Below are 14,618 nucleotides of genomic sequence, written 5' to 3'. Positions count from 1 at the left end.
TATATTCTTACTGATATCCTTTCCATTGATTACATGTTTGCATTCCTTTTTAGGTGGCAGAATTAGTTAAGGAACTTCGTTGTGAACTTGACCAACTACTCCAAGATAAAATCAAGAACCCCAGCATGGATCTCAGCACTTGCCCAAGAGGATCACGAATTATCAGCATGATTGTAAAGCTTGTCACTACCCAGGAATAGAAGGCCTTGGTGGTGGAATGCTTTCACCTGTTTATAATTCTCCTAGGAAATAACATTACCTTTGGAATTGTTTGATGGTGGTTTTAGCCTTGGTAATGGCACCCATTGTTTACAAATACTTAACCAGTGAAGTTGTACCTTTCTGAAAAGTTTCCAGGATGTATTGAGGTACTTCGACCAAAAGTATGGACAATCCCAGCATAACTTGGGGGGGGGGGGTGATAATGATGAAATATCCTATGACCAGTTTTGCCTGTTTTTCTATGACAACTTCAGTGAATGAGATTCACCTAATAATGCAAACTCAATTTTAATATAGTCCTTATTTTAGATTGATATGTTTTTCCAACACTGTCCTTCTGATTGTCATGAACCCTGGAGAAAATACCTATTGTTTTTTCCAGGGCAAAGATTCTGTTGATAAATCAGTTAGAATAAAGAACAGTATAAATCATGTGAGCAAGGAATATATAAGACTCATTTTGAGCCACTCAAAATTGATTTATGAAGTATTTTTTGCCCATTAAAAGTAAGTTTAGGGGTGGCTAGGTGGCGCAGTGGATAAAGCACCGGCCCTGGAGTCAGAAGTACCTGGGTTCAAATCCGGTCTCAGACACTTAATAATTACCTAGCTGTGTGGCCTTGGGCAAGCCATTTAACCCCATTTGCCTTGCAAAAACCTAAAAAAAAAAAGTGAGTTTAGGAAAAAATACTAATGAGACTGAATTATATGTGGAAATATGCATGAGCTGCAACTCTGTTCTTAGAAGCTAGACAAAATATAGCTGCCTTCCTCTGGGTGGCTGTTCCTCAAAACACTATTTTCATCATCATTTTGAAATTTTTATTGGTTTTCTTAAAATTGTTTTAAACTCAATTTCATCTGATAAAATTCCATTTTCACATGTGATATATATAGAATTGGAAGTAATCAATAATGAGAACTGCTATATTTTAAATAGAAAAGATGGCTTGTATTCTCACAGCCAAGCAGTCTAGCTTTTTATGTCTGTAAATGCATCTTCAGTTAAGCTACTTATCTTATTGATGCATTTTAACATTTGGGAAAGTAGAGAGACTTACCAGAATAGTGCCCATAACCATCAAATGGCTGCATGAAAAATGAATTTTTTCAAGGCATCATGTAGTAAAGCATTATAATCCTTTTAAACTTTGACAGTGTTCTCTGGAAACTTATCAGCTAGCCACAGTAATAATGGTGGTGGATCATTTTCATGGTATCATTCTTACTTACCTTTATAGGAAATTTCCCAGGTTATCCATAGTGAACATAATCAAGTATATTTGTGATCACAATTTAATCAAAGTGTTTTTAACTTTAGGGGAAAACTTGAATGACTTACTTAAGTCCCCATATAAAAAGAACAAGTAATTTCATGCAATTTGTTGAAAATAAAAATGAAGGAATTTCTATATTTAGTTGTATAACCCTAAATTATAGTTTGTGTTTCCTCTTTAAGTATCAAAATACAGAAACTGTTAGATTTACACATTTAGGGAAATGACCAGGAATACTGAATTATTCCTTTAGACTATGGCACAAGGAAGCTGGCACTGCCATTGTTAATGTATGTATGTATGTAGGCCCTTTTGTCCTTGACACTATTGTTATACATTATATTGCAAGTATTTAGTAGATAGCTGACAAGTATTGCTATGTGACTTAAGGAATTTTATTAAGGTGAGTGATGCCTTTTATAAGCATGAATCTTCTTTAAAGTTAAACATTAAAATCATGATATAATTACATAGGAACATTTTTACAAATGAATTCGAGAATATTATGTGCTACTTCAAGGTGAAATTGTGATTTTTTTTTAAACACCAACAAAACAAATAGTTGGTATTTAGTATGTTTAAGAAGCACTTGCTAAATGATATATTAAAATCATATTTATTTACTATTATTGGAATCTAGCTAAAAATAATAAAAGTATTTGTCACTAATTAGTACTCCCTGATGTTTATAGAGATAGTTCATGGGAGGGGCAGCTAGGTAGTGCAGTGGATAGAGCACTGGCCCTGGATTCAGGAGGACCTGAGATCAAATCCAGCCTTAGACACTTAATAATTACCTAGCTGTGTGGCCTTGGGCAAGCCACTTAACCCCATTGCCTTGCAAAAACTTTAAAAAGAGAGAGAGAGAGAGAGAGAGAGAGAGAGAGATTTCATGGAGAAGTTTCAACGTGGCTGAAAACTCTTGTGGAAGCGGTTATGGGACTTGGGGTATCAATAATATAATATTCTGATCTTTCTGCTTCTATTCCATATCTGACTGGAGGCCAAAGAAAGGCAAAGAAAACAGTGGGACCGTTGCTCTTTTGCTTTTGTTTTCTCCATCAAAGGAAGATGATTTTCAGTCTGGGGAGTATTAGAAAAGGAACAGCAGCAAATTGAAACCCTAAATATATTGAAGATGTGGGAAGAGATTTCTGAGATCAGAGATCTGTGAGTGAGTACACAGAGTTCTCAAAAAGGTTTTCACAGAGATTACTATGACTACTTGGAATGGATTGTTGGAACTTCCATTGTAAAAAGTTGAAACATTATATATATTGAAGATAAAAATACCTACAACTTGTTGCAGTTATACTTTTTGTCATTTGTAATTCTCATGTGGAATAAAGCCAGGGTTTTCTAATTGGCATTTTGTAAACATCTCAATAAGTTCAACAGACCTTGACGAATTACATCCTGGGATGCTGACCTTACTAATTTCATCTGTTGGTCTTTGTCTTCATGAAATGAAAATTCTGAGAAGTACCACAAAACTAGAGATGGATAAATATTATCATTATTTTCAAAAAGGGAAGGTATAATTCTTTAAACTAAGCCAGCAAGTTTGATGTCATTTCCTGGCAAAATTCTAATCCTTTTTTAAGGCCTGATTTATGAGGACACTTAGAAAAGTAGTGTAATTGGGAAATATAAGTCAATTTGCAGCCCACAGGGATTCTTTTGTATGACTTAGTGGCCTCCTTTTCATGTATTTGAGTTTGATACCATTGATGTACAAGAGAGAACACTAGAGTTGGTGTGAGGAAAAACAAGTTCAAATGCCACTTCATATCCAGTAGCTGTGTAACCCTAAACAAGTCTCTTTTTCTTTCCCCCAGTTCCTCATCTATGAAATGAAGTCAGACCACCTTGCCTCCAAGGTCCTTTTCATCCAGTGACCTGCCTTACAGAGTTTTTTTTGGTTAATTCAATTTTTTTCAGTTCCTTCCCTATTTCCCATCTCTCACCCATTGAGAAGGCAAGAAAAGCTAATATGTATAGTCTTGGCAAAACAAATTCCTGCCTTAACCAAGTCAAAAGAATAAAGGAAAGGAGAGAGAGAGAGAGAGAGAGAGAGAGAGAGAGAGAGAGAGAGAGAGAGAGAGAGAGAGAGAGAGAGAAAGGAACAAAAAAAGAAAATATACTTCAGTCTGCCCTCTGAGTCTTACCGTGTCTCTATCTGGAGGTAGACAGTATACTTCATCATGAGTTCTTTGAAATTGTGGTTGGTCAAAATTACAAAGTCTTTCAAAGTTGATAGAATGACATATATTTAGTGAATATTGAATATAAAAATGAAATTTTGTAGAAATATTTTAGAGTTATAGCAGCCCTAGTGGATTGCTAGATAAAACTGGAAGTATACCCCCCCAAAATGCTGAAAAATGTGTTAAGAAGGAATCTCATGGGCAGCTAAATAGATGGGCACAATAGATAACAGTGTCAGGCCTAGAGTTAGGAAGATTCATCTTCCTGAGTTCAAATTTGGCTTCAGACACTTCCTGGTTGTTTGACCCTGGGCATGACACTTAACTCAGTTGCCTCATCTGTAAAAATGAGCTATACCATCCCAGTATCTCCTTTTGGGGGGGGGTTGTTTACAAGGCAGTGGGACTAAGTGACTTGCCCAAGGTCACACATCTAAGTATTATGGTCTGAGGTCAAATTTGAACTCAGGTCCTTCTGACTCCAGGGCCAATACTTTTTTCCCTGTGCCATCTAGCTGCCTCGTTCCGTTCCAGTTCTTTACCAAGAACCCCAAATGGAGTCAAAGAGTTAGCTACAACTCAACGACAACAAAGTAATCTGAAAGTCTTTAATTTGATTTAGTATATTGAAATCAGGAAATTCACAGACACACAAAGATGTTTAAGATATGGAAGGAAGAAATAAAGAATGCCATAAATTTGACTTTTCATTTCTTGAAGAAGATGTGTGATTTGCTGAGTTTTTAATTCTAATTTTTAAAAACCAGCTTAAACTAACTCAACTTTTATAATCAAAACATGAAAACAGTCTATTGATTCATTTATTTCTGCAAATAAAGATAGTTGTCAAACTGCAAAAAAGGCATAATTCATATTGCAAAAAAATTAATTTTACCATATGCCAAAAAGCAATTAACAAATTTATGTTTGGAGATGATTTCTTTAAGAAGTTAGAGATAGGGGATGGCTAGGTGGCATAGTGGATAAAGCATTGGCCCTGGAGTCATGAGTACCTGGTTTCAAATCCGGTCTCAGACACAATAATTACCTAGCTGTGTGGCCTTGGGAAAGCCACTTAACCCCATTTGCCTTACAAAAAAATAAAATAAAAAGTTAGAGATGATACCTTTTTCAATCAGGTTCATGTTATATCTGAAGATGTTGACTCTGTCTTTGTAGAAAAAGTTCAAAAAAGTAACAGTGACACTGTGATTAGATGAGACTACTGATATTTGTTTTCTTAAGTTATTTTAATTGTATTGTAAGATCTGCATGAGAGTAAAGTGGAAGAGAAAATGCTGTTTTGTCATCAGTTAACAGAATATATGACTGGGAAAAACATTTTTAATCTAATAAATTCATACACTGAAGAAAAATCAATTAGTTCTCGTCTGAAATATACAAAGATGGACCACTGAAAAATTTGGGGGCATTGTTTTCATGAATTAATTAATATTAAAGTAATAAGGACACTGCAGCCTATACAAAGATTCTGTCTTCAAAAGCATTCCATAGGGGCAGCTAGGTGGTGCAATGGATAGAGAATCAATCTTGGAGTCAAGAGGACCTGAGTTCAAATTTGGCCTCAGACACTTAATAATCACCCAGCTGTGTGACTGTGGGCAAGTTACTTAACCCCACTGTTTTACCAAAACTAAAAAAAGGAAAAGGAAAAAAAGCATTCCATGACAATATAAAAAAACATGTTAGAGAATTCTGTCAATTATTTTATAAAACAAGCTTCACTAAGTCTCAGTTGTTTATTACTTTATGCAGAAATGGGCAGTGAACATGTTACACTTCTAATCCACACAGATGTGAGGATGTTGGGGTGACTTTCTGTGGCAAAGGTAAGAGCTTGTCTTTTTCACTGAACATCCTTTTCACCCGAGTGAGTCTACATGTAATATGACATGCCCATAGTTTAAGCATATTTAGGAAATAAATATTTTTTTTTTAGGTTTTTACAAGGCAAATGGGGTTAAGTGGCTTGCCTAAGGCCATACAGCTAGGTAATTATTAAGTGTCTGAGACCGGATTTGAACCCAGGTACTCCTGATTCCAGGGCCGGTGCTTTATCCACTAAGCCACCTAGCCGCCCCTGGAAACATTTTCAAAGTTAACAAGTTTAATATCTCATTGTAGACACAAATACAAACATATCCTCAAATACATTACAGATACAAATAAAACATATCAAGACAAAGTAAAATATATGATTAAGAAATTAACAATTTGAACCACAGAATTCAGAACAATCCTGAATGTTTTGTGACATTACATTTTTTCTTATTAAAAAAATGAGCTATCTTTGGATCAAGTTGTAAAGGAAGATATCAGGAATCATCTGAAATTTTTAGAAGCAACTTAAAATGTTTTAACAAAATTTCCAATAAATAAGATTTGTGACTTTTTTTTGATATGTCCTTTTATGTTTCTGGCTGATATTGTCATTTCAAATGGCATAACAACAGATTTGGGACCAAAAATAATTATTTTAAAATGACAACTATAAAATTCATGGTAAAAACGAAAACTTATTTTCCATTTCTCAGTAAGAACTTATAAAATATTACAAAACTTTGTTTATATGTGATGTCCAAAAAGCACACATCAGAGTCACACAAGATTCCTTTAAAAGGGCATCCACTTAAAAGTGCTCAATTTTGCTGAATTTAAAAAATTATGGATACCTCCAATGGAATATAGTATATAAACTGCTCATTGGTTATTTCTTCCTCCCATTATGTGACTGACTCACCTATTTTTCTTTTCTGATCATCTATCTGATGACTTCTATACAACTGTTTCACTCTTCACTTGTAAGGTATGTCATAGCCTACTTGTATCTACCATGTGCCCTTCAGCAGAATACTGTTAAAAAGCAAGGCTCAGCAATACTTCCTTACTATCAAATGAGGGAATAAAACATGTAGATATGTTAGTCACCATTCACTGGGAAATTGTCCTCTTTAGAATCCAAATGAAAGGAAGGGTTCTCTGCAGATGAGCAGGTCCTCCATGTGATCCTCTCTGAACAATTGTGCAAACTGCCAATCCCTAGAATGCTGCAGTGCCCCCTAAATGAGATCTATAACCATTCAAGAAAGTTTAACCTAGCTTATCCAGGAAGAAAAAAACAAGTGAAAAGACAATGTCCATTCTACAGATTATGACACAGATTTGGAAGCACCAATCATAGAGCTAATCTATCTGTCTGTCTTGGGCAAAAGTTGGAAATGGTCAATGACTGAACCCAGGGGAAAACAGGACTGGAGTGCAGTATTTTTGATGACTCCAAGTTTCTCTCTGAAACAAGGTCTATCTTTTTAATAATGTTATTCCAAGGATGCTCATGTCAAATGTATGCCCCATTCTGTCCATCCCCCCAAAAAAACATATGGGTTAGTCATATATCAAGTAGATTATCACAGATCCATCAGAGCATGTAAGTATAGAACATTGATGTCATCTTGGCCACCCTGGCTATTCTTGTTTGACACACTTCTTCCTCACAAAGATAAAGATGGATAATGGTGATTTAAAGAGTCAAGCCTAATAACAGACCTGAAGAGTAAGGGAAAGATTTTCTTTTCTTACTATATATATCTATATGTATATAGATATATAGATATATAGATATATAATTTTTTTGCAAGGCAAGAAAACTATGGAGTCTGACTACAAAGTATACGATGTTCTCTTTTTAAAGGTTATTTTATATTTTTTCTTCTGATTTTTCCCCCTTCTAGTTCTTTCACAGCAATGACCTTTGTAGAGATGTTAAATGCGATTTTACGTGTACAATCTCCATCATATTGTTTACTGCCAGAGAAAGAGAGAGAGATGGGAAAGGAGGGTGGAAGAAAAGTGGAGAATTCAAAAGCTTGTTGTAAACTGTCTTTGCAAGTAATTGGAAACTAAATAAGAAGAAAAAAAGCTGTGCGTTCAGTTTTTCTCTGGACATCTTCAGGCCATGTGACCCTTTAGCAGACAGACTCTCCAGCCTCAGACACTCACTAGCTGGGTGATCCTGGACAAGTCACTGTTTGCCTCGGTTTCCTCCTCTGTCAAATGAGCTGGAGAAGGAATTGATAACTCTGGGATCTCTGCCAAGGAAAGCCCCAGTGGGTCACAAAGAGTCAGAAATGACTGAAGAGACTGCACACAGCCCAGTATTTGGAATGTTCCTCTCGAATATGGACTTTTTCATCCATAGTCACTTTGTAAAGGATTAATTTTTAATTTTAGGGAGACTTGAATTACCTAATTACGGTCAGGAGACTACTCAGGGCAGTGCCCCTTCCCCCAAGCCCTGACTGATTTATGCTGAGCTGGGGGACCTTTCCTAGTGAAGACAGCTCAGCAACTTAGAAAACTCTGTATGGACATCAGGTTCCACCATTTTTATTTCTTTTGTTCAGTGTTTCCCTATTGCATGATAATCCAGTTGGAACAGGTGTGAAGTTTGATATCTCTGCTGTCCTGGTCCCCAGAAGCACTCTGGGGAAGCTAAAACTATGTTTGTAATTGTAGGATTACAGGGGCGGCTAGGTGGCACAGTGGATAAAGCACCGGCCCTGGAGTCAGGAGTACCTGGGTTCAAATCCGGTCTCAGACACTTAATAATTACCTAGCTGTGTGGCCTTGGGCAAGCCACTTAACCCATTTGCCTTGCAAAAACCTAAAAGAAAAAAAGTAATTGTAGGATTACAAAGGAAACCAATTATACTGAAAAGTCAAAAATAAAAAATGTCCTGGATGTGTTAAGATGGAGTTAACCAACCCTAGAAGAGGAACTCCCATAAACGGGTGAAAGCTCAGGTTCACCCCTCTCCCCTACCCCTCCTTATTGTCAGTGACTTGAGAAAGGAGAAAATAACCAAAGCCCAAGTCAGGATTCCTTTTGGACCTTGGGAAAAAGGCAGGATGAGGAGTGTCAACTCTCCATGGGTTTAGAACCAAGGCCTTTCTTTGATCTTTAGAGAAACATAACAGTTGTCTTTTTTGGTTGGGAGGGGGAGTAAGCAGGGTTAAGAGAAACAACTTTCAGGGTATGTTCTATGAAGAGTAAAAAAAAAAAATTGAAGTCCAGTCTCTTAGTTCTTCTACAATCTCATTGCTATAGAATGGGAATGAGGACCCAGAGTATTCCAAAAGCTTGACTTATTTAAGCTACATCAAAACTAAAAATGTACACTCATTTTAAAGTTTTTCAGAAGCAATGTTTAAAGAAAATGATTTTGGGGGGATGAACCTATTAAGTTAATCTGATTATATAAAACATCCTTATTTCTCCACCCCAATTTAATCAAGGTTTTACTATAAATGGTTTTGTAGCAAATTTCTTTTCTTTGGTGCCTGAGGGGAAGGGTCTCTTTCACAATTAAAAAAAAAAGGAAGAAAGAATTCTGGGATGTCTATACCCAAATTTTCCATTTCCTTAAATTTTCCCTTTAATAACTTTTCCCTGATGTATGCTCCATTGCACCAGATTTCCCAGAAGGTTAGTAGGTTCCACTAAAGCTGAGTGGCTGCAACCTGTAATAAAAGGACGAGACTGGTCCTGGAAGAGGCAGAGGGTGGTACCAGTTCCCACTCACCTCAGTACAAATCACCTAGCCTTTGTCCTTCAGTTTTCTTACCTTTTAGGTAGGGATAATAATAGTGCCTATCCCCAGGGTTGGAGGAAGAGGAGCTATCTGTAAAGTGCTTTGTAAGTAGCTGGTATTAAGTCAATCACTCAAAAACCTTTCCAGGAGAAAACATTCCAAAAGTCATTTCTTTTGGAAAAGCCAAGATAATCTTGAAAACTGTACCCTGGAGGTGGCTAGGTGGAGCAGTGGATAAAGCACCAGCCCTGGAGTCAGGAGTACTGGATTCAAATCCAGTCTCAGACACTTAATAATTACCTAGCTGTATGGTCTTGGGCAAGCCACTTAACACCATTTGCCTTGAAAAAAACCTAAAAAAAAAAAAAACCTGTACCCTGAAACATGTCTCTGTGAACAAGATTTAGGTGCAAAAGAAGTAAGAATCATTCCTACCCTGGTTTTCTCCTGTGAAGTGGAAGTTTTCCCACACTTAAAACTCACCTCAAGGCAGCAGAGGAAAGAAAAGTCCTTTGTCCTTTGAGGAGCTGCCTGGCCATCCCTGGCTCACCAGCTCTGAGAGCTCTTAAGCCAGACTACCTCCCAAAGGAGAGGAGGCAAAGGCTCAGGAATGTGCTCAAAGATGTGTTCAATGCCATCCTGGAGCCTCCCTAGGCAGGGCCTTTGAGTCTCTAGTGTATTTCTCAGCAATTTGGAGTAAAATAGTTACACTTTAAAGAAAGAAATCTCTTTGGTACTATGAAAATTGGTTTGCTGCAGGTGGTCATTAATTTCATTGAACAAGTGTCCTAACCAGTGGGTGAGCAGGGACTGCTTAAGGCGCCTGGCCTAACAGATGGCAGAGGGCTCCCCCAACTCAGGGCCAACTGCACTTAAAACACAAAGGGAACATCTCACACAATGGCAGAGCCAGTCAATTAATTGCAGGCTGGGGTAAACATGCATTGACTGAATAGAAATTTCTGTTAATGCCGGCATCTTAGGCCTCTCCAATCTCACCTGGGCCCAGCCACTTAAAACACCAGCTGTCCTCATTATTTCTAGCCCACAAGTCTTTATTTATGCATCTTTTAATGGTTAAACAGCTAAGACTGGATTAATTGGGGAAATGTAATCTGGTTACAGTCAATTAGGAGGCTGTTTATCCAGACTGTGGCTCTATAGCAAGTTGCTAGTCTGGGGGAGTGAGGGAAGAGAATGGGGAATTATTATAAATAATGCCTTTATCCACAACTTTCCTCTTTTAAGCAAATATTTTACCACTGAAACACAGGGCAGTGTTACATGAAACCGACCATCCACACGATTTATACTTCCTCCTCCCAGCTTCTGGAAGTTTGGTCATAGCAGCTGAAGTCCCAAATTGCTCTGTTCCAGAGGTCAGTGCCTAGCCTCCACCAGGATTAGATTTAGGACAAGGGACCTTCGAAATCATTGTGACCCCTTCCTCTTATTATCCCCAGACACACAGCGATTTACAGACAACTAAGGACCAAAAAGATGGAGTGCTTCACCGACAACATGAGGGTAGGGCCAAGCAGAGCAGGGCAATGTGAGCTCAGCATGACCAACTTTAAAGTTTGCAGTCATGAGAAAAAAATAGCTGGCTTTGTTTGACACCCCCCACCCCTTGGTGGTGAAGCCAGACCTGTTGCTTAGAGACCAGATTTGTTTAACACTTAACAGCATTCAATGTTAGCCTGACCAAAAATCTTCCAGAGGAGCAACCGATTGAGGCAAGGGTAAGACTGATAGGTCTTATCTGGACCCTGCCTTTGCTGGGGCTGATCAGACAAGGATGCTTGCTCCTTGCTCTGAACTCCACAACGTACAACTTCCAGATGAGGGGAGAGGGGCTACTCTTTTTCCACTTTTCACCTCTGCCAGATGATTTAATAAACTTCTATTATTTCAGTTCTGGAGTTGTTCTCTGCCAATAGAACAGCACCTCACAGTTAATGAAGGAGCACCTCCCCTAAGTGTATTTGGGAGATAACCTAGGCATCAATTCTCTGGCATGATTTCAATTTAATTTTCCCCCTAAATACATGTAAATACCCTTTTAAACATATATTGAGTTTTTTTTTAAAGCTTCCAAATTCTGTTCCTCCCTCCTCCCCCACTCTGAGAGGGTAAGCAAAATTATAGAGGGTTATACATGTGCAATCATGTATAACATTTCCATTAGTTATTTTTGTAGGATTTTCCTTGAAATTTAAAAAAAGTAAAGACAGTATTCTTCTATCTACATTCAAACTCAGCTCCTTCTCTGGAGGTAGAGAGCATTTTTCATCATGAATTCTTTGAGATTGTCTTGGATCATTGTACTGCTGAGAGTCTAGGTGATTCCCAGTAGTTCACCATACAATATTGCTGTTACTGGTACAACGTTCTCCTAGTTTGCTCACTTCACTTTGCATCACTTCATATCTTTCCAGGTTTTTCTGAAATCAAGTCTGCTTATTTCTTTTAGCACATACATGATTGCATGCAACACAATCATATTCTACAACTTGTTTAGTCATTCCCCAAAGGATGAGTATCACCTCAATTTCTATTTCATAGTCACCACAAAAACAGATGCTAAAAAGATTTTTGTACAAATAGGTTCTTTTCCCTTTGCTGGATCAAAGGGAATGCAGTTTTATAGCCCTTTGAGCAAGTTTGAAATCCTTCTCTAGATTAGTTGAAGTAGTTCAATGCCTTAGTGTCCCAATTGTCCCAAATTCCTTCCAACATTTATCTTTTTTTTCCTTTTCTGTCATATTAGCCAATCTGATAGATCTGAGGGGACCACCTGAGTTATTATAATTTCCATTAATATAATTTCCATAATCAATATCTAGAAGCATTTTTTCATATGATTATAGATAGCTTTGATTTCTTTGCTTGCCTATTCATATCCTTTGAACCGTTTTTCAGTTGGGAAATGCCTTGTATTCTTTTTTTTTTTAATGCCTTCTATTCTTATACATTTGAGTCAGTTCTCTATATATTTGAGAAATGAGGCCTTTATCAAAAATACTTACTGCAAAAAATTTTCCCCAGTTTTCTGTTTTCCTTCTCATTTTGGTTGCCTTGGTTTTGTTTGTACAAAAGCTTTTTCATTTATATCACCAAAATATCCATTTTACATTTAACAATGCTCTCTCCTTTGATCCTAAGTTCTTCCCTGATCCATTGATCTGAGAAGTGAACTATCTCATCCTCTTCCACTTTGCTTATGGTATTACACTAAATTATGTCCCCATTTTTAGGTGTTTTTTTTTTTTTGCAAGGCAAATGGGGTTAAGTGGCTTGCCCAAGGCCACACAGCTAGATAATTATTAAGTGTCTGAGACCAGATTTGAACCCAGGTACTCCTGACTCCAGGGCCAGTGCTTTATCCACTGAACCACCTAGCCACCCCTATGTCCCCATTTTAATGTTCTCTTGTTATATAATGAGATGTTGATCTATACCCAGTTTCTGTCATAGTTCTCTAGTTTTCCCAGCTTGTATTTTGGGGATTATCAAATACTTAAATTACTATGGTTATTTACTACAAGGCAATGTGTTTTTCTAGTTCACTGATCCTCCACTTTTTCTTTAGAACCAGATTGTTTGGATGATTATTGCTTTATCATAGTTTGAAATATGCCACAGATGGACCACCTTCCTTTACATTTTTTTCACTGATTTTCTTGATACTCTTGACTTTGTTCTTCCAGATGAATTGCTATTTTTTCTAGATCTCTAATTTTTTTTTTGATAGGTTGTCTGGCATAGCACAGAATAGATTAATTTAAGTGAGATTATAATTTTTATTATATTGGCTCAGTCTACCCATGAACAATCTTTCCAACTACTTAGATCTAGCTTTGTGTGAAATGTTTTGTAACTGTTGTTCATATGGTTACTAGGCTTATTTTCTCAGATTCCCAAATATGTTGTATTGTCTCTAATTATGATAAATGGAATTTCTCTATCTCTTGCTGTTAAGAGTTTGTTGGTATTATACAGAAATGCTAATGATCTAGATCAGTGTATTTTATATCCTGCAACTTTCCTGAAGTTATTATGTCAAGCAGTTTTTTAGTGGATTCTCTTAAGTATACCAGAATATCATCTACAGAGTGGTGCTAGTTTTGCTTCCTAATTGCCTAGTCTAATTCCTTTTCTTCTTATTGCTGTAGTTTACATTTCTAGTTCAATATGGAATAACTAGTGATAAGACATCTTTGCTTCACCTCTAAACTTACTTCCTAGCTTCCTTCCAACTTATTAGATGTTTGCTGATATTAAGCATCTATATGCCCCATTTAAAAAAAATTTTATTTAAGGTAATGGGGTTGAGTGACTTTCCCAAGGTCACACAGGCAATTATTATGTGCCTGAGGTCACATTTGAACTCAGGTCTCCTGACTCCAGGGCCAGTGCTCTATCCCCTGTGCTACCTAGCTACCTCTGACCATGGACCAGGCCCTCTTCACACATTCTAGTCTAGCCACACTGACATTCCTTGTCCTCATGGACTAAATATAGTTAAGAGGCAGCTTAGTGATGAGAGAGAAGTGTGCTTGAAAGACCTGAATTCAAATCTAGCCTTGGGTTGTACAACCTGTTTGTCTCAGTTTCTTCACCTATATATGTAACATGAGAATTAGCAATAGCATTTACTATCTAAGGCAGTTGAGAAAAATAAACTGAAATAATATATACAAAGCACTGTGTAAACTTCAAAGTGCTGTATAAATGCTAGTCATCATAACATTCCATCTTCCTTCTGTGTTTGTGCTGGCTGCCCTCCTGATCTCCATCTTTTGGGCTCATTTTCTTCAAAGGTGGCAGAATCACCAGTGTCGGCAGTTCCCATTCAGTGGCCTGAGATTCCTTCAGTTTTCTCAAAAAATAGCTCAATAAGTCACCTTAAACATAGATGACCAAATGTTACAAATATAGTCTCTTGTCTCAAGCATGTTTACTTCAAAACATTTTGCCTACTTAATTATTGTAAAGCTTTACAAATTATTGACTCAACTGGTCCTAAAAAAAAAAATAGATGCCATTATCCTGATTTTCCATCTGAGAAAACCAGGGCAGATAGTGACTTCTCAGATTCATAGCTGGTTAGCATCTGAGACCAAATTTTAACTCACATCTTCCTGACTCCGGGCCAGATTCTTTATCCACTAACTCACTGAGATGTTTACCTTACCAGTTTTTTTTAATATTTTTTTTTTAGGTTTTTGCAAGGCAATGGGGTTAAGTGGCTTGCCCAAGGCCACACTAGGTAATTATTAAGTGTCTGAGACTGGATT

The 14,618-nt window shown here is 37.1% G+C and overlaps 1 protein-coding gene across 9 annotated transcripts in view; it reads left to right on the top strand.

Moving 5' to 3' along the window:
• Positions 1-12,581, top strand: part of DHX57 (DExH-box helicase 57) — a 79,848-nt gene extending 67,267 nt beyond the window's left edge. For 2 of the 9 annotated variants that reach the window (XM_074204119.1, XM_074204113.1), the window contains exon 24: positions 54-3,617. In XM_074204119.1, the coding sequence (XP_074060220.1) occupies positions 54-200 (147 nt within the window). In that variant the 3' untranslated portion in view covers positions 201-3,617. Of the gene's footprint in view, positions 1-53; positions 3,618-5,482; positions 7,401-7,458 lie in introns of those variants that run through there. The other 7 variants (XR_012472014.1, XR_012472012.1, XR_012472013.1 and 4 more) reach the window with 7 other exon arrangements.
• Positions 12,582-14,618: the final 2,037 nt, after the last annotated feature.

This window comes from Macrotis lagotis, chromosome 1, assembly GCF_037893015.1.
Source record: "Macrotis lagotis isolate mMagLag1 chromosome 1, bilby.v1.9.chrom.fasta, whole genome shotgun sequence".
Classification (NCBI taxonomy): Eukaryota; Metazoa; Chordata; class Mammalia; order Peramelemorphia; family Peramelidae; genus Macrotis; species Macrotis lagotis.
The sequence above is the reverse complement of the archived record's forward strand: the minus strand, read 5'-3'. Positions and strand labels throughout refer to the sequence as shown.